Source organism: Phascolarctos cinereus, unplaced genomic scaffold (assembly GCF_003287225.1).
Source record: "Phascolarctos cinereus isolate Bilbo 61053 unplaced genomic scaffold, phaCin_HiC Scaffold_726;HRSCAF=1367, whole genome shotgun sequence".
NCBI classification, from domain to species: domain Eukaryota; kingdom Metazoa; phylum Chordata; class Mammalia; order Diprotodontia; family Phascolarctidae; genus Phascolarctos; species Phascolarctos cinereus.
In genome coordinates this window covers 220,255,174-220,277,623 of record NW_027556098.1, presented here as the reverse complement: position 1 = coordinate 220,277,623, position 22,450 = coordinate 220,255,174, and the positions used below count along the sequence as shown (strand labels likewise).

The following is a 22,450-nucleotide window of genomic DNA, read 5'->3' as shown; positions in this document are numbered from 1 at the left end:
TTCCTTTTTTTAAATCAAATTAACCAATGATTTATCTATTTTATTGGGTTTTTTTCTCATAAAACCAGCTTCTAGTTATATTAGCTCAAAAGTTTTCTTACTTTCAATTTTCTTAATCTCTCCTTTGATTTTCAGAGTTTCCAATTTGATGTTTAATTGAGGCTTTTTAGTGTGTTCTTTTTCTAGGTTGTTTTTTTTTAGTTAAATGCCCAATTCATTGATCTGTTTTTTCTCTATTTTATTGATGTAAGCAGTTAGAGATAAAATTTTCCTTAAGTACTGCTTTGGCTGCATCCCATAAATTTTAGTATGTTGTCTTATTGTTGTCATTTTCTTTAATGAAATTCTCAATTGTTTCTATGATTTGTTCTTTGACCCACTTGTGTTTTAGGATTAGACTATTTAATTTCCAATTATTTTTAATATCTCTTTCCATTGTCCATTATTGAATTTAATTTTTATTGCATTATGATTGGAAAAGGATGCATTTATTATTTCTGCTTTTCTGCATTTGGTTATGAGGTTTTATGTCCTAATACATGGTGGATTTTTGTGTTAAGTGCCATGTACTACTGAGAAAAAGATATATTCCTTTCTATCCCCATTCAATTTTCTCCAGAGATCCATCATATCTAACTTTTCCAGAATTTTATTCATCTCCTTAACTTCTTTCTTGTTTATTTTTTATCAGGTTTACCTAGTTCTGAGAGGGGAAAGTTAAGATCCCCCACCAGCATAGTTTTATTATATATTTCCTCCTATAACTCATTCAACTTCTCCTTCAAAAATTTAGATGCTACACCATTCAGTTCATATATATATTTAGTATTGATATAACTTCATTGTTTATGTTACCTTTCAGCAAAATATAGCTTCATTCTTTATCTCTTTTAATTAGATCTTTTTTTGCATTTGCTTTGTCTGAGATCATGATCACTATCCCTGCTTTCTTTGCTTCAGTTGAAGCATAATAGACTCTGCTCCAGCCCCTTACCTTTGCCCTGTGTGTATCTCTCTGTTTCAAATGTGTTTCTTGTAAACAACATATTGTAGGATTGTTTTTAATCAATTCTAATATCTGCTTCTGTTTTATGGGTGAGTTCATCTCATTCACATTTATAGTTCTGATAACTAACTGTATTTTCCTCCATGCTATTTTTCATTTGTTTATCTCCCTCTTTCTCTTATCCCCAGACTTTCCCTCCTCCCAAGTGTTTTACTTTTGATCACCACCTTCCCCAAGATACCCTACCTTTTATCAGTCCTCCCTCCCCCTTCTATTATCTACTTCTCTTTTTACTTCCTTATAGGATAAGATAGATTTCTATATCCACCTGAGTGTGTATGTTATTCCCTCTTTGGGCCAATTTGATGAGAATAAGGTTTAAACTTTACCTGCTGCCACCACCCCCATCTTCCCCTCTATTATAATAGCTTCTTCATGCCTCTTTTCTGTGGAGTAATTTACCCCCATTCAACCCCACCCCTTATTCTTCCAGTGCAATTTTCTTTCTTTCTCTCCTCTTTATTTTATTTTTTTGGGGTACCATCCCATCAAAGTCACCTTTTATTCACACCTTCTATCTACATATATTCCTTCTAATTGCTCTTATGGTAATGAAGTTGTTAAGAGTCTTGCCATATGGACATATAAACAGTTTAACCTTTTTGAATTTCTTATGTATTCTCTCTCTCTCTTTTTTTTTTAAACATTTTTCTGTTTCCCCTGGTCTTATATTTGTAGATCAAATTTTTTATTCAGCTCTGGTCTTTTAATTAGAAATGCTTGAAAGAACTCTATTTTGTTAAATGTCAATTTTTCCCCCTTAAAGATTATATTCAATTTTGCTGGGTAGGTAGTTCTTCATTGTAATCCTAACTCCTCTGCCTTTTGGCATATCATATTACAAGCCCTCTAATTCTTTAGTGTAGAAGCTGTCAAATTCTGTGTAATCCTGACCGAAGTTCCATGATATTTAAATTATTTCTTTTTAGCTGCTTGCAATATTTTCTCCCTGATCTGTGAGCTCTGGAATTTGCTATGATGTTCATGACAGTTTTCATTTTGGGACCTCTTTCAGGTAGTGATCAGTGGATTCTTTCAATTTCTATTTTTCCCTCTGGTTCTAATATATCAGGGCAGTTTTCTTTGATGATTTCTTGAAAGATGTTGTCCAGGATTTTTTTTTTTATCATGGCTTTCAGGTAGTCCAATAATTCTTATATTATCTATTTTCTAGGTCAGTTATTTTTTCAATGAGAAATTTCACATTTTCTTCTTTTTTTTTTACTTTTTAATTTTGTTTTATTGTATCTTGATGTCTCAAAGAATCATTAGTTTCCACTTGTTCAATTCTAGTTTTTAAGGAATTATTTTCTTCAGTGAGCCTTTGTACTTTCTTTTCCATCTGGCCAATTCTATTTTTTAGGGACTTATTTTCCTTGGTAAATTTTTGTATATCTTTTCCCATGACTCTTTTTTTCATGATTCTTTCATTTCTTTTCCCAATTTTTTCTTCTGCTTTTGTAATTTGCTTTTGAAAATCCTTTTTAAGCTCTTCTGGGAATTTTTCTTGGGTCTGAGACCAAATTACATTTTTCTTTGAGGCTTCACATGTAGCCATTTTGACACTATTCTCCTCTTCTAAGTTTTTGCCTTGATCCTCCCTTTCCATAACTTTCTATAGTCAAGCTATTTTTTGTTTTTTACTTATCTTTTCCCCCCTTTTTTGTGACTTGGTGTATTTATGTGAGAGTTGGGCTCTGGTCCTGCACTGACCCAGGCTTTTTGTGCTGGGGCTCTGGGTCTTACTGCTGGCTTTCACTGGGCTTCAGGGCTTAGCTGCTTGCTTTCTCTGGAGGGTAGGCTTCCCTTCTGGCTTGTACTAAGGGATGGGGCCTCCCCATTGGCCTCCCTTGGGTGTGAGGTTTAGCTGCTGGCCTGCTCCAGGTGTGAGCCCTGGCTGCTAGGTTGCTATGGTGACAAGAGTGTTTCTGGCGGCTGGCCCTAGAGGAGAGCTCTTATTGCTGGTCTGCCCCAGGAGTGGGGCCCTACTGCTGGGTTGCTATGGAAATAGGGCCTCTCTTCTAGCAGGCTCTGGAAAAGTAATTTTATTGCTGATCTGCCTAAAGGGTAGGGCCCCAGAGGTGGAGTCTCACTGTTGGCCAGCCCTGGGGTAGGGCTTCACTATTGACCAAGTATGGCGTCAAGGCCTCGCTATTGGCTTGTGCTAGGGTTGCTGGGGCAGGACCTTGCTGTGCAGCACAGACTGCTCACTTGCCTAGGGGCTGCTGGTTTACAGGAAGGTGGGGCCTCACTGGCGGGATTACCCTAGGTTTGGAGCCTGTCTGCAGGCCCCCTGCTGTGAGGCTGGCCCCTGCTGTTCCTACTTCTGCTGCTGCTGCTGCTCTTGGACTTCACTCCCCTCCCACCACAGTGAGAGAGACCTTTGCTGCCCGGCTGGTCAGCTGCTTCCTCACTCCTAGATCAATTCTAAGGCAGTTTTCTAGTTGTTTGGAGGGCTTTAGGGGGTTGCTTCCTCATTTCACCATCTTGTCACCAGAAGTGGAATTTAATTTTAATTCCATGCCTTCCTTATAGTGTTGTTGTGAAGAGCAAAGAACAATAGTGCTTAACATTTATATAGTACTTTGAGGTTTGCAAAGCACTTTATGTATGTTATCCTATTTAATCCTCATGACAGCTGGGAATGGTAGGTACAATTATTATCCTCATTTTACAAGTGAAGGAACAGAAGCTGAGAAAAGGATAAGTGACTTGCTCAGGGTCACACAGCTAATAAATGACTGAGGTGGGATTTGAACCCAAGTCTTCCTGCCTCTAAGGCTAGAGCTCTAGTCCTATGTCAGAACAAGGGAAGGTCTGTAAGAGTGTTGTGCAATACATGTAAAGTTCTATCTAAATGTTAGGCATTATTACTTAGACATATTCACTAATCCCAGCTGTGTTCCTATCACTTTCCATATGAGAGAATAAAAGCAGAAAGTGAACTCAAGCTTCTCTGTGACATCCTCACCTTCCAAGATAGGATTAGAATTCTAAAGTTGCTGGTTCAACAACAATTTCATTCAATAAGCAGTTCCCAGAAATGCAGACCTAGGAGATCTTAAAGGTCATCTAGTCAAACCCTTTCATTTTACAGAGGATGGAACTGAGGCCAGGAAAGATCAAATGACCACTATGTACTTGGCCATGGAAATACAAAGAGACTCATCCTCATAGAACTTCGTTTACTGTCTGATTAGATCTTGGCCTAGATAAATCTCTGCCTGAGATTTCCCACACTGATTGATTTCTGGATGAGCAAGCAGAAAAGAGGAAAAACCTTGGTCTTAATGAAATAATTAGTTATTAATACAAGAGAAAAAATCATTTCTCTCAAAGCTTAATTTGGTAGGGTTGGAGTCTGTGAATAGCTTTGAGTGCCAGGTTCAGGAGTTTCAAACATATTTATTATGTTTCATTTTTGCCTCAGCCACTCATCTACATCAACAACAGATTGTGAAAGATATTGAAGCACAATGTGATGACCACTGAACAAATGAACAGTGAGCATTCCAGACAATGCACTCTGCCTCCCATGCCCACTACCCTGGACTCATTTTCTCCTCTTTGTTCTAGGTCTTTGGGGACTGATCAACAACGCTGGCGTTCTTGGGGTATTGGCTCCCACCGACTGGCTGACCGTGGAGCACTTCAGGGAGCCTTTTGAAGTAAATCTGTTTGGTCTCATTAATGTGACGTTGAACATGCTGCCTTTGGTCAAGAAAGCCCAAGGGAGGATAATCAATGTCTCCAGCATAGGCGGTCGGCTTGCAATCTCTGGAGGTGGCTATACTCCATCCAAGTATGCAGTGGAAGGGTTCAATGATAGCTTAAGGTAAAAAATGCAAACGGCAGAAGGGAAAAGTAATACAAGCTTTGCTTTTTATATTTTATTCTAAATAAAGACATGGTTGTGATGGTGATGGTAATGGTAGGGAGGTGAGTTCGCATATGACAAATAAAAGATGAATGAAAGAAGAATTTGTGTAGGGAGTTAGATAATTTGATGGTGAGCTCCACAGCTAGCATCACTCTAATTTACTAATTCAGTAGTGACACCTTGCTGAAACCTATCAGCAAGACATTATTGGGAAAGGAAAGATCATTAGACTTAGAGAAAGTGGACTTTGGTACCTCTCCTAACTCCACTAATTATTGCCTGTGTGACCTTGGGAAAGTCACTTAACATCTCTGGGCCTTGGTTTTCTCTTCTATAAAAAGGAGTTAGTTTAGATGGCTTCTAAGGTCTCTTTCAGCCCTAAATCTTATGATCCTAATTTTCTCTACAACTGACTTATGACCCAGCTACAATTGTTTGGTGGTTGGGTTTTTTTTTCTTTTTAGACATTCTCTTTTTGTTTGCTTGTTTCTCATTATTTATTTACTTATTTTGAAATTTGATTTCTTTTTAAATTTTGAATTCCAAATTTTTACCCTCCCTCCAGCTCTTCCCCCCCTTTTTGAGAATTCAAGCAATATGATATACATTATCCTTGTGAAGTCATTCAAAACCTATTTCCATATTATTCATGTTGCAAAAAAAAAGTGAAAAATGTATGCTTCAATCTGCACTTAGAGTTCATCAGTTTTCTCTCATTCAAAACCTATTTCCATATTATTCATGTTGCAAAAAAAAAAGTGAAAAATGTATGCTTCAATCTGCACTTAGAGTTCATCAGTTTTCTCTCTGGAAGTGGGCAGTATTTTATATCAAGTTGTATCATTGTATTGGATCATTGTATTGATCAGAGTAGCTAAGTCTTTCACAGTTGATCATTGCTACAATATTGCCAAAACAGTGTACAATGTCCTCCTGGTTCTGCTCACTTTACTTTGCATCAATTCATTTGGTTTTCCCAGGTTTTTATGAAACAATACCCCTCATCATTTCTGACAACACAATAGAATTCCATCACAGTCACATACCACAACTTGTTCAGCCCTTCCCCAAATGATGGGTGTCCTCTGAGTTTCTAATTCTATGCCACCACAAAAAGAGCTGCTAAATTTTTGTACATATGAGTCCTTTCACTTTTTCTTTGATCTGTTTGGTATATAGACCTAGTAGTGGTATTGTTGGGTTAAAGAATATACACAGTTTTATAGCCCTTTGGGCATAGTTTCCAAATTGCTCTATAAAATGGTTGGTTCACAACTCCAACCATAGTGTATTAGTGTCCCTATTTTTCCACATCCCTTCCAGCATTTGTCATTTTCCTTTTCTGTCACGTTAGCTAGTATGATAGGTGTAAGGTAATACTTCAGAGTTGTTTTAATTTTTATTTCTCTAATCAATAGTGATTTGGAGCATTTTTATGTGACTATTGGTAGCTTTGATTTCTTTTTCTGAAAACTGCCTGTTCATATCCTTTGACCATTTATCTATTGGACTTTTTAGACATTCTCTTCATCAAATCTTACCACCACATCTTAGTACTTAAAATAGGAATAATGGTAGCTCCCATTTGTATGCATATAAATGTACACACACTTATAATACACAAATGTATAAATGTATACATACATACATAGTTTATACTTAAGCTGTATTTATGCATATACAGCTTATAAAGCACTTTTGCATATATTATCTCATTTGATACTAGAAGAAACCTGGGGAACGTAAAATCATTTGAGAAGACCCTCCCTACGCATTACTTACTATTTCATTTGAGCCCCTCAAAACCACCTTAGAAGATAGACGTGGAAGTAGGTATTATTATTCTTATTTTATGGAAAGACCTGAGGATTAGAGAAGGTAAATGGTTTGCCCACACTCACTTGCCTAGTCAGATTTTGCCACTTAATGCCCACGTGATCTTGGCCAAGTCGCTTAACCTCTTTTACCTCAGTTTCCTCATCTGTAAAATGAAGGGTTCCCTGGCTGACCTGTAAGGTCTCTTTTAACTATAATCCTTAGTGGGAGAGACACTCTGTCTCCCTTTCAGAATAGCTTTCTAATGATAATAAATACACTCCAGCTCCCCATGTGTCTGAATAGAACTTGGAATAGGATTTTCCCTAGTAGGATTCTGTGGTCCTCTCCTTTAGTTCTTAGCCAAAAGGAAGCACTAGCCAGTTTCTTCTGTCTGAGCAAAAATAAAGATCATTGGAAGTTAAAATCCCAGCTTGGTCACCCATGATGACATGTAAAATGTAAGTGGTGATACTGTGGGTTCTTGGCTCTGTAAGAGCATCAGTCATAAAATAAAGATTGTGGTATGGAAGCAGAGAATCCGAAAACTCCAGGCCAGGAGTTCTTAATCTTTTTTCATTCCTGGATGCCTTTGGCAGCTCAGCGAAGCCTCTTCTCGGAATAATGGCTTTTAAATTCATAAAATGAAATATAAAGGATTACAAAGGAAACCAATTCTATTGAAAAGCAATTATCAAAATACATATTCTTTTAAATTCACAGATGTTAGGTTAAGAACTTCTGCACTAGGGAACCATTCTTTCATTAATATTGAGAGAGCTATTTCTGCAATTTTCTTGGTCTCCATTTGCTTAGATTTCTAGGATAACACCAGGGGGTTTGAAACAGGAGTGGTGTAAGACCACTATGGTGGGATTTCTAAATGAGTTGTAACTCCAGCTACTCCTTGGAGCCTTCTGTGAATGCAGAATTTGCATTCCAAAGATCCATCTCATCATTGTTATTCATCATAACTTTCATAAATTGACTACTCCCTAGGCATATCAACTATCATTATCACCATCATTTAAAGTATTTATTGAACACATTTCACCACATGTTGCTGAAGGCAACATATGAGGCAAATTAGAAATAGTTTGGGTCTTCTGGGAATTTGAATCATATATTATAGGTTTAGAATGAGGAGGGACTTTACAGATCATCTAACCCAACCCTCTCATTTTACAATTAAGGATACTGTGGCCCAGAGATTATAGAATAACTTGCCCAGAGTCATTCATTCAGGAACCAAGATGGGATTTGACCCTAGATCCTCTGATTCCAAATTATGTGCTCTTAACTGCATGTTCATTTGCTCAATCAGTCATTCAATCAATTTCCATTTATTGTGTATTTGCTCTATGCTAAGCACTGTCTCTGTTCTTATGTTTAGAAAGCCAAATGTGAAACAGTCCCTTCCCTCAAGAATTGTATTGAAGGAGAAAACACCTAGATATAGTTATAGACATAGACATATGTACATATGTATATATGTTCATATATATTGGTTAGATATGGATAAGGATAAGGATATAGAGATGGATATGGATATGGATATGAACAGATTTAAACATAGCTGTAGACATAGTCATAGCTATAGATTACATCTATGTATATAAATCTGTATACATGTATGTATATATAAAATATACAATATAGAGTATTTTATATATGTATAATATTTACATTATTTGGGGATAAGTGGAAGGGCTCTAATAGCTAAGAGCATCAGGAAAGTCTTCATTTTTATTGAGTGCTGAGATGTGTGCCAGGCATATAGCACAGCTTACAGTACAGACTGTTTAGTTTACCAATTCAAGATCAGACTATACCCTTGAACTGAATGAAGGCAGCAATACAGAAATCTGTCCAAAATTACAATTCAAGACTTCCTATCTAATGCTAAGAACTGCAAGGTGCCATGTTCACAAGGAAGGAAACAGTACGACAGTGAAGTCTTACTATAATAGTGTCCTCCAACCTTATACTGGGGCCAGCCTTACCGTCCTTGGACCCCAGTCCATCCCATCCTACTATACAGGCACGTGAAGTTGCATGTGTACTTAGTCATTGGCCGTAGTTACTTAATTATCAGCAATTACCTGTGGGACTGGCTTATGGAGGTTCTCTTGGAATACAGGTCTGTCATGAATGTAAATAATGTGGCAAAACTAGATTTCCCTCTTCAGGAGAAGGGTGGAGAGTGGGGATGGGTAATGAAGAAGAAATCAGCTAAGCTGACAGTGAAAAATGGCATCTGTGCATATGCCAAGGTCTAAAAGAGATAGAAATATAGGTACTGTTCTTAGGATTGGGGATAAAAAGACCAAAAGAAAGCGGCCACTAACCTCAAGGAGCTTATATTCTATGAAGTCATCTTTATGGTAGGAAGAATTTCACTTGCCTCCTCCATAAAATGGGTGCATAGCATTGTCATGAGGCTAAAATAAGATACAGCCTGTAAGGTGCCTTGTTATCATAAAATACCATATTTCTGTAGGATAGTATTGCTCATATAATATTTTATTGTTACAAATCGCTTCAGTCCCTTATTTTGTTTGATTCTCTTAACACTACAGCACCATGAGGGGTGATCTGGGCAGGCAATTATTACCTCAATTTACAGATTAGGAAACTGAGGCTCAGACAAAGTAAGCAAGAGACAGGAAGCAGCAAATCTGAGAAAACTGGGTCTTCCTCCAGTGCTCTAGAGGCAGCTAGATGGCACAGTAAATCAAGCTCTGGGACTGGAGTCAAGAAGATCTGAGTTCTGATCTAGCCTCAAATACTTTTACTTACCCACTGTGCAACCCTGACAAAGTCATTTAACTTCTGTCTGCCTCAGTTTCCTCAAATGTAAAAAAAGGGTAAGAGTGAAACCTATCTCCCACAGTTGTGAAGATCAAGTGACATGATATTATAAAGTACCTAGCACATAATAGATCATTAATAAACTCTTGTTTCCTTACTTCTTTCTAACCATAACATACTGTATAAGGCAGAGGTGGGGAACCTGTGGCCTTGAGGCCACAAGTGGCCTTCTAGGTCCTTGGGTGCAGCCTTTTGATTGAGTCTAAGTTTTACAGAACAAATGCTTTTATTAAGAGGGTCACGTAGCCTTGAGGCTACAGATTCCCCGTATTAGTTACTTTATAAAGTAGTGACTCACTAACTTACTTTCTGTGTACAAGACTAAATTAGAGACAAATGATTTCGATATCCGATTTTTATATGTTGAATTTCTCTCAAAGCAAGGCATACCTTTGTTCTTTCTCACAGCTGGATAAAGCTATTGTGAGTGACTGTGCATGATAAAAACAGGTTTGCTGAGCACTTTAGGCCACTCCCTTGTTAATCACCACCCTGCCATAGTTATCTCTGAGTGTTATTAAATGAACCATGTCACTTTTTGTACTGCAACTTCCCATTCCTCAGATGGAAATCATCCTTGCCACTGACCTTTTGAGGAACCTTTTCTTGGATGTTTCAATCAGGTGCTCTGAGCCCTCAGGAGAAAGATGTCTCTAAATTCAAATTACTATTAGCAAAAATATTCACAAGAAAACTGATTTTGACAGAAACATCGCTAGACAGTCTGGCTTCTGGGACTAGATCCCTGGTATTCACCTGGGGAAAGTTGTTGGTTGGGGCCGAGCGGAGGCACAGAAGAAGGTTGAGAAATTGAAGGAAAGATCTCAGATTTGAGGACCTACATGTACTGACCGTCCCTTATACCTGGAGTGCTCTCACTTCTCATCTCCGTTTCCTAGCTTCCTGGACGTTTCTGTGACATTATTTCCAATTTATCCTACCTGTATCTTTTTTGTACGTAGTTGTTTGCACATTCTCCCCTCGTTAGACTGTAAGGTCTTTGAGGAAATCGATTGTTGTTTTTGTTTTTATTTTTTTAGGTGGGGTTGCCTTTCTCTGTATCTCCAGCACTTAGAATAGCATCTAGCACACCATAAATGCTTAACAAATGCATGTTGAATGACTGACTGGCTAAACTCAGTTAAGTGCTATCAATATCCTCTTATCACCCTGGAGCAATGTCCTAATTCCACAGTCCTACTCAAAAATGAATGCCCTCCAAATAAAACTGTCTGAAAAGTAACAGAACAATTTCCAATGGGCTCTTTTCACAGGAGGGACATGAAAGAATTCGGCGTGAAAGTATCATGCATCGAACCAGGATTGTTTAAAACAGGACTGACAGATCCCGCAAAGGCCACTGAAAAGAAAATGGCCGTCTGGAAGCAACTTTCACCAGATATCAAACAACAGTATGGAGATGGGTACATTGAAAAAAGTGAGCTTTCAGATAATTGCTTTAGTCGTTGCTTCATACAGAAATGTGAGGGATTAGCAAAATATCAAAATTTAGACATGTGCAACATATGGAGTTTCCTAAGGTACCAACCAGGCATGGGGAACCTGTGACCTCGAGGCCACTTGTGGCCTTTTAGGTCTTCAAGTGCAACTCTTTGACTGAATCCAAACTTCACCTCCCCTTATTGGGATTTGTTCTGTGAAGTTTGGATTCAGTCAAAGGGCTGCACTTGAGGACCTAGAGGGCCACATGTGGCCTCGAGGCCGATAGTTCACCACCCCTATGATGAATCTTTATAACCAATAGGATTTTTAAGCACAAGCCTGTAGTACCCCTTATGGGTTTTCCTTTCTTACTTCTGTCTTAGGCATAGCCATACATGCTCTCTCCCTCTTTCCTAAGTCAGTAATCTACAGCATCTCCTCACACCATGCTAGGCCAAGTGTAGGGGGGGGGTGGGAGGACTAAGTCATGGTAACATTTAAGAAAAAAAAGCAGAAGGCAAAATCCTTACTACAAGGTTATTTATAAGATAATTGAGGGCCTGAGAGGCATGACTGTAAAGGAATCACAAACAAATTGGGCTCATTACTTACAGGTCATACACCTCCGCATATAGACACAAAACATCTAGAAAATGACCCAAGGTAACAAGACATCAAGTGTTAGGATATGTGTACAGGCTTTTTTTTCTATGTCACATACATACAGAACAGGGGGAGTTAGGAATCACCTTTCAGAAAGGGGTTGTCCAGAGGAGGGCAACTGAAGTTGTTCTGAAATACCAGGTTCTAAAATACAAGCATCAGCTGAAGGAAATGGGAAAATAATAGCCTAGAGGAGAGAAGGGGTGCGTGCGTGTATGTGTGTGTGTGTGTGTGTGTGTGTGTGTGTGTGTGTGTGTGTGTTAGGGGTGGGTGGAACCAATAGCTCTTTTTAAGGATTTGAAGATGTCAGGTGGAAGAGAGAACAGACTTGCTCTGCTTGGCTTCAGAAGAAAGAACGATGAGCAATGGGGGGAAGCCAGGAAGAGACAAATTTAGGTTTGCTCTAAGGAAGCACTTCCTCATGATGAGAGTTCTGCCAAAGCAAACAGCACTGCTTCCCAAAGGAGGATTCTCCCTGGAAATGAGGTCTTCAGGCTAAGGCTGCCTAACCAGTTGTTGAAGACATGGGAATTCTAGCTTAGGTCCAGGTTGGACCGGATGGCTCTGCAAGTGCCTTCTGATTCTGAAATGATGACCTTTTGTCTAATTGTTTTATTCTTGCCTCTTACTGAAGTACCCACGGCTTAGAATAACAACAACAATAATAATAATAAACATTTACCTAGCACTCTAAGGTTTGCAAGGGATCACATATGCTTGATCACACTTACTCCTCACCTCAGCCGTGGGAGGTAAGTGACATTATTTTCCTTATTTTATAAATGAGGAAACTAAAGTTCAGAGAGGGCCTTGCCCTGAGTCACACAGCTAATAAATGACGGAGGCAAGCAAAAATCCAGTTAAGATCTTCCTGACTCTCAATGTAGCCTTTTATCCATTTTGCCATGTTTCCATATCAGATGTACCACAGGACATTGAACCTGGCTTTGTACTCTTTGTTTTCATTAGACTATGCTGGGTCAGGCCAAAGTGACTGAAGAGCAATGCCAAAAATTAAGTCTCCCTTTTCCAGCCTTCCAGCCTGGAAAACAGGAGTATATATAGAATATCAGCAGCCAGGGAAGTCCTCACTAATTATGTGTACTCATCGCTTTCAAGGACTTGGAACAACTTTATCTGTGGGCCTCAGTTTCCTCATCTATAAAATGAGGAAATTATACTCGATGACCTCTAAGGCCTCTTGAAGCTCTGAAATCTATAGGCATTTAGGAACAGCTTTATTCCTCCTCCTAACTGGGAGTCTGACCACCTCATCAGAGCTGCTGATTCTTGGTGTTTCTACAGGACAGGCGATAAAGCCAGCAGCAGCTGTCCCTTGCAGTTATGGCCTTTTGACACATGGAAGAAAAAGTTGGTTGTTTCCCTTGTGACAGCTAAAATTAAGGTAGACTGAGGCACAAAGTTCTGAACATGATCAATTTATGAGTAAAGCATGAATTGACCAATAAGTAGCATTGCCACCTCCCCAGGTAAGCTAAGACCCTAAATGAGGTAGACAGTTCTCTTTTATAATTTGGGGGGCTACAGAACAAAGAAAAGGACTTTGTAGGCAGGGAACGAGTTATGATTGGTTAAGAGTTCAATATCATGGATGGAGAAATCAATATGATTGGTTACAGAGCTGAGGCATGAAGGACAATGATTTGTTGAAAACTGGGAATGAGGGGCTAGCAACAACCTCCTCCTTCCCTCCCGATACTCAGAAATGTTTGTTGTTTGAGTCTAGCTGCAAGGTTAGAGATAGTGAACCAGACTTCTTTGGATAGCAAACCTGTCATCCTTAAAGGATAGTTTAGTGGTATAAAGGTACTAAACCAGACTTCCTGGTCTCCATCCTCAATCTTCAAGGACAGCAGATTCCCTTAAGGCAAGAATACAACAATGATTAATAAGAAAACTGGATCTCTAAACTTAACTCATTATACGCCAGCTGAATTTCTGAAGTAAGTTCAGAGACAAAGAACTTAGACAAATCCAGGACAAAAATCAATTAACTATAAATATCATCAATTAAAAAAGACATAGAGTCAATCTGATAATTTTATCCAAAACACTTGTACCTCTTCTTTTGAAATGTTCCATAACACCATCCTATTGATTTCTCTAGCAAAATGCTAGCTCTCATTGCAAGAGAAGGGGAAGGGGAAGGGATAAAGGGGTTGAGTCTCTCTCCCTCTTAAAACAGTCTTTATCCTCTCTAAGCAATAGGCCTCAGTATTTGAAAATAAGATCCACTTCCTCAAATATTTAATCATTTCATTTGCCTAAAAACTGATATCAACCTATTCTCCAAACCTAGAGTATTATTGACCACCATCTCCTCCTCTTTACTCGTAGCTTACTAAGGTACCAGCATGTTTACAAACACACACCAATGCAGATACCCTACAAACATATCCCTCCCCTGTAACTGAACCAGAACTTGCCCATAACTCTCTCTGAAACAGGGATCCCTTCCCTCCTTACTGTAAGGGTAAATGGCTTCTTACCTTGCTCTGATGAATGGGTAAAAAAATCAAAGTACACAAATCAAATCAAAATCCAAGTAACTAGCACAAACAGATATTTACAAAGCAAGAGATCACCACATCACCTGGATAACAAGTGGTGCACCAACCACCATCATATACCCAAACACACGTCCTCATGTGGGAACAACAGATACATACGAACACATCCCATCTTCCCCTATTGGCAAAGAACAAATTTTTGTCTTCTTTCTTTTTATAGGTCTGGCTAAAAAAGGAAAACACAAGCTTTTTCAGAACATAGACCTGTCACTGGTGGTAAAGTGCATGGATCATGCCTTAACAAGCCTCTTTCCTCAAACTCACTACATCGCTGGTGTAGATGCCAAGACTTTTTGGATTCCCCTGTCTCTCATGCCAGCAGTGTTGCAAGATTTTCTGTTGCTGAAACATAAAGTAAAACTGGCTGATCCAAAGGCGGTGTAATTCACTCAACCTGAATTGCTCAGCTCCTGAGCAAATGAGGTTGATAGATTTAAAGACTAATCAGGATTTCAGCATCATTCCAGATCTGATTCAACCTGGGTCCATTTGGAAGCCTGTGCTCCTCAACATGAGCAGAGTGTCCTCAACCATCTCTGATGAACTGCTTGAGGTCTCTCCCAAGCCTTGACTAGAAAGAAAGAAAGCAGGAATGGCAAACCAAGACTTGGCGGGTGGAGGGGGCAGTACTGCTGCCTGGGTAAAGTGGACCCAAAATATGGATGGTCTACATTATTTGAAGGTCACTGAAAACCCCAGCCTCCCCACCCAATGTTATCTTCCTCTGGCCTGACACAGTACTTTTATTTACCACCTTTAGAATCATTCTTTTTGATTAAAGCGTCATCTACAGGAGGCCTTACTAAAATGTGAAAAACTTAAGTAGTGGGAGAGGTAATGTGATATGACATCCTCATTAACAAGGATGAATTCATCAGATTAGCTCTTGTCACCTGGTGGGAGCTAGACACTGAGGTGCTGGAAGCAGGACAGGTAGCTTTTGATGGTGGGAGGATTGGAATAGAACGGAGCAAGGGGTGCTTCCTGCAGAAGGCAGGTCAAAATGGAGTTCTGAGTGATACAGAGTGGCCCTGAGTAGTAATGGGCAGAAGAAAGAAAGGTCCACCCTTTCTATCCAAAATATTCTCTTCTACTGGCCTTGTGACAGGCCACAGAGAGGAAAGAAAGGGGGTTGGGGGGAGACAAAACTGACAGGGCGGGAGACCACAAAATTGAAGTCAGGAGACATCAAAGATAAACTTCAACTACCTCACAGAGAACTGGGGCGGGGATGGGGAGTTGGGGGAGGGAGATAATATCAAGGTCCTATTCTTTCCAGACCACTGAAAATAATAGCCATCCATGCCAAATTAGAGGGTGTAATCTTAGTCTCCTCCTAAAAAGGAAACAAAAATAGCTGGGGATTTTTATCCTGGAAATGGATAGAATGGCAAACCTCAATCTTTGTGGCACACCTCACCCTCAAAGCAGATGCATGGCCCATTGCGGGGTATCCTGATCCTTCCTTGCACGGGTCCCTTAGAGAACCGCCAAGATCACTAAGAGAGTCATACAGCCACTATGTTTCAGAAGGAGGACTTGGACCCAAGTCATCCTGACTTTACGGCAAGCTCTCTCTACCCAAACTGCCTCTCCTGAGCTACCAGATAAACTCTAATCTGGAGTTTCCGTGTTAAATGTCAACCTGAACCCAAACTCACACCAAACTCAATGGACTCTGGACCACCGCTCAATCCGTCAAGGAGATCCAATCTGCTTACGTTGCTACCAGAGGCATCAACACCCTCCTTAGGGTCCATGGGCAGATTATTGATAGTGGTAGCTCTCTCTGGACTTACCCGCTTTGAATTTGTAACCCCAGGAGGTGTTTGAGAGTCAGGAAACTGGCCTGGGCTCTGGACTTGTCAAATGGAGTATCTAACAATGCACTGATGGGGTAAGCACATCACATCATGTGGTGTCCTCCCAGCCTGAGCCTTTCTAAAACCCCCTGAATGTGCCTAAAAACTCAGAAAGCAAGAAAGGGGGACTAGACACGTATGATTCGTGTTTTTATCTTTTCCATGCCCCATGTTTAAATAGTTGTTCAATGGACCCCCTCCCCGACCTCAAACAAAATAAAAAAGAAAAGCTTCCACAATACTGATGTCATTTTCCTTACTGGTCATAATACTGATACAGTGACAAAGTAATCATTTTTTTTCCAAAACATCATGTGAATTCAATTCGGTAGATATTTATGACTTGCCTAGTATGTATAAGGCATTATGGTATAATTGGGGCTATAAAAGCAAAATAAGACAATCCTTGGCCTCAAGGATCTTAGGATCAAAAAGAGGAGATAAGGTAGATACTAAAAAAAAAAACATCCCAGCTTTAATAGATAGAATATGACAAGTTGGTGATATCTAAAACATCATGGAGAACAGGAGAGGTGCTACAGCATAAGAGAAGTATAAATTTCCCAATCTTTTAAATAAATATGCATATATACATACATATATATATACGTATATTTCAGAACATATTATTAAAAGGATGGTTTGTGAGCACTTAAAAAAGAAAGGAAGGGTCAATGAAAACCAGAGTGGCTTCATCAAAACTAGTCATACTAGAAGAACTTCATTCTTTTTTTTTTTAAATAGGATAACTAAACTGGTAGATCAGGGAAATGCTGCAGACAATGAGGCAGGTATTATTACCACCATTTGACAGATGAGGAAACTGAGGCTCAGAGAAGTTAAATAACTTGACCATGATTACATGTGTCAGGAGCAGAACTGAACTCTGGAGTAAGCATGGTATAGCACAATTCCAGAACTGGCCTGGAATCATCTATTGATATAATCATATGATTATTTTAAGCTTTTCTTATTGATATAATCAATTATGTTAAATAGTTTTTCTTATGTTAAACCATCCCCTCATTCCTGGTATAAATCCCACTTGATCATAATGTATAATATTTGTAATATATTGTTGTAATCTTTTAGCTAACATTTTATTTAGGATTTTTTTATCTGTATTCATTAATGAAATCTGTCTATAATTTTCTTTTTCTGTTTTTACTCTTCCTGGTTTAGTATCAGTATCATATTTGTTTCATGAAAGGAGTTTGGTAGGATCCCTTCTTTGCCTATTATTCCGAATTATTTAATATTGGAATTAGTTGATCTTTAAATATTTGATAGAATTCACTTGTAAATCCATCCAGTCCTGGTTCTTTTTTCTTAGGAAGCTCATTTATGACCTGTTCAATGTCTTTTTCTAAAATAAGAGTAAGTCTCTGGAATGTAGATTCTAGTCCTAGCTCTAACCCATCTACTCTGTGGGTCCTTACTAACTGTGTGACCTTAAGCATGTCTTAGCCTCTATGAGACTCTTTTTCTTCTCCTATAAAATTGAAGGCCTAGATTAGACAGCATCTTCTAGGGGCCCACTCAGTTCTGCAGGTATGGTCCTTTGCCCCCAAGTCCACCATGCTATCCACTATACCTTGCCATCTCTCAATAAAGAGGAGCAGCATAAAATAAGATTTTGAAAGGTCCAGATAGAAGCTAGACTGTGCATCACCTCAAACTCCTCCTAACAAATTGTGAATCCCCAGTGTTATGTCAGATTACTTACATCAAGGGATTGCCACTTGGATAGAGGATAACCATTTATGTTAGAGGATAACTCCACTAACAAGAATGTCAACGTGGGCAGGAAAGAGAGAGGGGGCAGAAAGTCTCTCTCATTCTTGTGTAGGTTTCAGATCTCTCTGCCTCCAAACGGGTATTTAAAACACTACATTGCAGGATTAGCTTCCTGTTGTTTCTCATGTCTCAGAAATGTTCTACCGGAGTTCTGTAGTACAGCCTCAGGCACACAGTCAGATGTCAATTGGCACTGCTCCTCACACATGAAGTGTCAGCCAATGCTGTAAGATTTCTTCCCTGCTACTCATTACCGAGGTAGCCTTGAGCAGGGAACTTTAGCTCTGTAGGTCCAAGCTTCCTCATCTGTGAAGTGTGAGGATAGGACCAACTAATCTCTGAATTCTGAGGTTCCTTCTTTCTCTATGAGTACAGGGTCTTGACTTTGCCACTAATGAGCCGTGTGACTCTAGGCAAGTCATTCATTTCTCTGATTCTCGTTTTCTGCTTCTGCGGAAGACAGTTGGATCCTCCCAGCCACAGCTGCCTACGATTCTATGACTGTTCGGAGACAGGAACAATGATGCTTCAACTTCCCACATCTCTCCCACACAGTGCCTGGCACGGAGTCACAGGGCATGGGTAACCTTAGCAAATGGGAATTGAAACTTCAGACAAAAATCCCCCTCCTGCGTATCTAGGGAAGGCTTCCTGCAAGGTTGGATAAGATATTCCTCTAGAATAATGGAGCTTCAAGGGATAGGGAAAGATATTTAGATTCACAGACATAGAGAATTTTAGAATTGGAAGGGATCTAAGCAGTACCTAATTACATGGACTGCCTAGCACACAAGACTGTTGTGAGAAAAGCACTTTTGGTAAGCCATTAAATTTATATGTATATGTACATAGATATATGTATATGCATACATACATATATATGCATACATATATATACACATATGTGTGTGTATGTATGTATGTATTTCTATTCTTCCCCTTTTCATTCTCCTCTCTGGGCATGACTCCTCACCCAATTTCCTTGTTTCAAAGTTGTCACATCAATGTTTAAGCAATATCAAACTACATGGTATAAGGCTACTCAAGAATACTTCTCATTTCATTTTTGTGAAGATATATCCAGATATTTTGCATCAAAAATGAAAACAGATGTCAGGGTCTGAATCACCAAGGCAGGCTGAGGAATTCCAGATAAGGGCAGCTAGTTCTCTGAGCTTCCTATAAAATAATCCCAGTACTTTTGCTCCTCAGTGGTTAATCTCTTATCTCGAGCACTCAAATTCCCTTGATGTTACCTCAATCAGGTCCTCAATGTCACTAACAAACTTATTATTCAGTCAGTCAACAAGCATTCATTACATGTTTTCTATGTGCTAGGCACTGTACTAAGTCATGAGGATATAAATATAAGCAAAAAGGATGCACCCTGACCCCAAGGAACTTGCATTATAATGAGCTACACAAAAGGTAGCTGAAGAGCAGGGGGTAAGGTGGAGAAGAGATGGTACCTCCCTGTGTGGGGACATGGTAGCAAAATCCAAAGACTCAGGAACAGAGCTAGAAAAAGAATGAAGGATGGTTGGGCCTGGAGCCCTTCCTCAAAATGGAAGTTCTGGGAGGAACACGCCATGGAAAAAGGGAGCTGTGGAAGGAGTGGGATATTTCAGGATGAGAAGGCCACAGGCCAAGCACTAAGGAAAGCTGTGAGGTAAGAAGGTAGCTAAGGAATAGTGGTGAAGTCCAGGGAGTCAGAAGCAAGCTATTTTTTTTTAGCATTAATTCATAAAGGTTGTTCCAAACCTCTTTGATGAGTGTATCCACTCTCTACGTTTGACTTTGCTTCCTACTTGATTGGTTACTTGATCCAAATTTGACATCATCAGATATAAGCTGCCTTAATATGTCTCCTTTTCGTCCCAAAGCTTCCTAATGTCTTTATCCATCCCTCTTCTCTATACTTCTGTGTCAGAAATCTCTTTGCTTTAACCTAAAGGTAGCTTTTCTGGTTGTGCTTTTCATTCTATCCTTCCATTCTCCTTTCTCTGAGTCCTTGCTGTATTGGACTTACCAAGGTTATGAAAGTCATATGTATGAGAAGCGGGACTTGAACCCCAATCTTCTTGGTTTTGATTCTAGATCTCTTATCCACCAGTCCACATTGCCTCTGATTTTACCTTCCCTATAACTACAGAGGGCAATCCCATCCTCCTAACCCCTCAGGCTCACAAACTAGAAGTTCTCCTGGATTCCTCACTCTCTCTCCTCCACATCCAAGCTATTGCCAAGGCCTGTTGATTTTACCTTTGCAACATTTTTCAAATATAACCCTTTCTCTCCTCTGATACTGCCAACACTGTATAGCAGGCCCTCATCCCCTCATGCCTTGATTATTTCAATAAGCTGCTGGTGGGTCTGCCTACCTCCCATCTGTCTCCACTCCAAATACATCTTCCATTTAGCCACAGAATATAATCCTAAAATGGAAGTATAATCACGTCACACACACACACACACACACACACACACACACACACACACACACACACCCCTCTCAAAAAACTCCAGTGACTTTCTATTGCCTCCAAGAGCAAATACAAAATTTTCTGTTTGGCATTCAAAGCCCTTCATAACCTTTCCTCTCCAGCACTTACTCTTTGATACAGTGGTACTTGCCTTCTGGCTGTTCCATGAACAAGACACTAGCTCTCTGTTCTAAGTATTTTCTCTGGCTGTCCACCATACATGGACAGAATATTCTCCCTCCTTTGTTCTGACTGCTGATCTCCTTGGCTTCCTTTAAGTCCCAACTAAAATCCCACCTTCTCCTGGAAGGCTTCCCCAGCCCCGCTTAATCCCAGGGCCTACCTTCAGTTATTTCCTTTTTATCCTGTGTATAATTTGCTTTGTATACATTTGTCTACATGCGGTCTCTCCCATTAGGGTATAAGATCCTTCAGGGTGGGGACTGTTTTTTGCTTCTTTTTGTATCCCAGGACTTAACACAGAGCTAGCACATTGTAGGCACTTAATGTTCATTGAATGATTGATTGATTGACTGTGGAGGCTACACTTGATATGTGGGGTAGTACCTCTGGCAATTTTCCCTTTTCCCATTGTTCCTAAACAATACTGTTCTAAACAACAGGTTTAATAGGAAGCCCACGTACAAGGGGATGGTCTTAAAGGCACCCTTTACTAAAGAGAAAGTCATGGCCCTAAATGAAGAGCTGAGAACAAAGGGCATCACGCACACAAGACGGGGTCCAGCTAAGAGGGAATAACTATAGGGAACAATGGATAGAGCGATGGACTCAGAGTCGGAAAGTGCTGGGTTCACATCCTGCCTCACGCACTTACTAGTTGAATGACTCTCAGAAAATCATTTCAACTGTCTGTCTGCCCCAGTTTTTTGGTCTATAAAATGAAGAGGGTTGGAGCAATGCCTCTAATATCCCTCCCAGCTCTAAATCTAAGATCAATGATCCTCCTCAACTAAGTACCTTCTTTATCACCGTACAGTTAGATAATACAGAGAGCCAAAGGAACTGTAAGAGATCTTCCAGTTCTTCCCTCCCGCTTTGGGCAGGATAACATCCAAACAATTCCAGGAAGAAGAGAAACTCAGATATTTTTAAAGCTCTCCAGAAACTCCACAACCCATGTCAGCAGCAAAGCCCTGGGTTTAATGAGAAAAAAGATGAATAGTTCCAGAAAGCCTCTTAAAAATGACTAACATTTTGCCTGACTCCTCAACTTTTCTAAACACATTCATTCTTAAGAGACAGTGAACAGAGATCACAATCCCATGAGTGCATGGAAAGTGCCTTCATATTTTCAGCATCAAGGAAAAATTCGGAAACTATTATTTGTGATGGCAGAAGCCAAACCAAAGTTCACATATAAGGAAGGTTTTCATTCATTTTAGCGCATAAAAATAGAATCATAATACTCTATTGATATAAATAAAAATGACCTTCCTCCCTTTGCTTTCTGGTTCATTTAAAAAAAAAAAAAGCAAGTGATTTCCATACTAGTGAATGGGTCTCTGAAATAGCCAGGGTTTTAATGCAAATTCTAATTTAAGCATACATTTTCCAATCTCCATTTCTTTCTTTGCCTTGCCTTGCCATGCCATTTTTTTTCCTTTTTCCTTTTCTTTCTTCCTTCCTCCTTTCTTTCTCTTTCCCTTTCTTTTTTCTTTTCTTTCATTTTTCTTATTTCCTTCTTTTTCATTCTTCTCTCTCTTACACACACACATACACACACACACACACACACACATACACACATCAGTGATCTTTTGTAGATTAGATAGATATCTTTCACATTTCAGAAGCCAGGAATTCTCTTTATCCTTCCCTGAATTATCAGGTATTAGAGTTTACCTTCTCTATTGAGAAATGGCTCAGAGATTTTTCTAAATGAGAATACAGCAAAAAGAAATTGAAAGCATAAAGGATTTTGCTATTTCCCTTTAGCATATGTCTAGACTGGAAAGATT

At 39.4% G+C, this 22,450-nt stretch overlaps 1 protein-coding gene across 1 annotated transcript in view; it reads left to right on the top strand.

The window, feature by feature from the left end:
* Window positions 1-16,432, top strand: part of DHRS9 (dehydrogenase/reductase 9) — a 32,305-nt gene extending 15,873 nt beyond the window's left edge. The window contains exons 3-5 of the mRNA XM_020990914.2: window positions 4,643-4,901; window positions 10,907-11,070; window positions 14,490-16,432. Of these exons, the coding sequence (XP_020846573.1) occupies window positions 4,643-4,901; window positions 10,907-11,070; window positions 14,490-14,713 (647 nt within the window). The 3' untranslated portion in view covers window positions 14,714-16,432. The remainder of the gene's footprint in view (window positions 1-4,642; window positions 4,902-10,906; window positions 11,071-14,489) is intronic.
* Window positions 16,433-22,450: the final 6,018 nt, after the last annotated feature.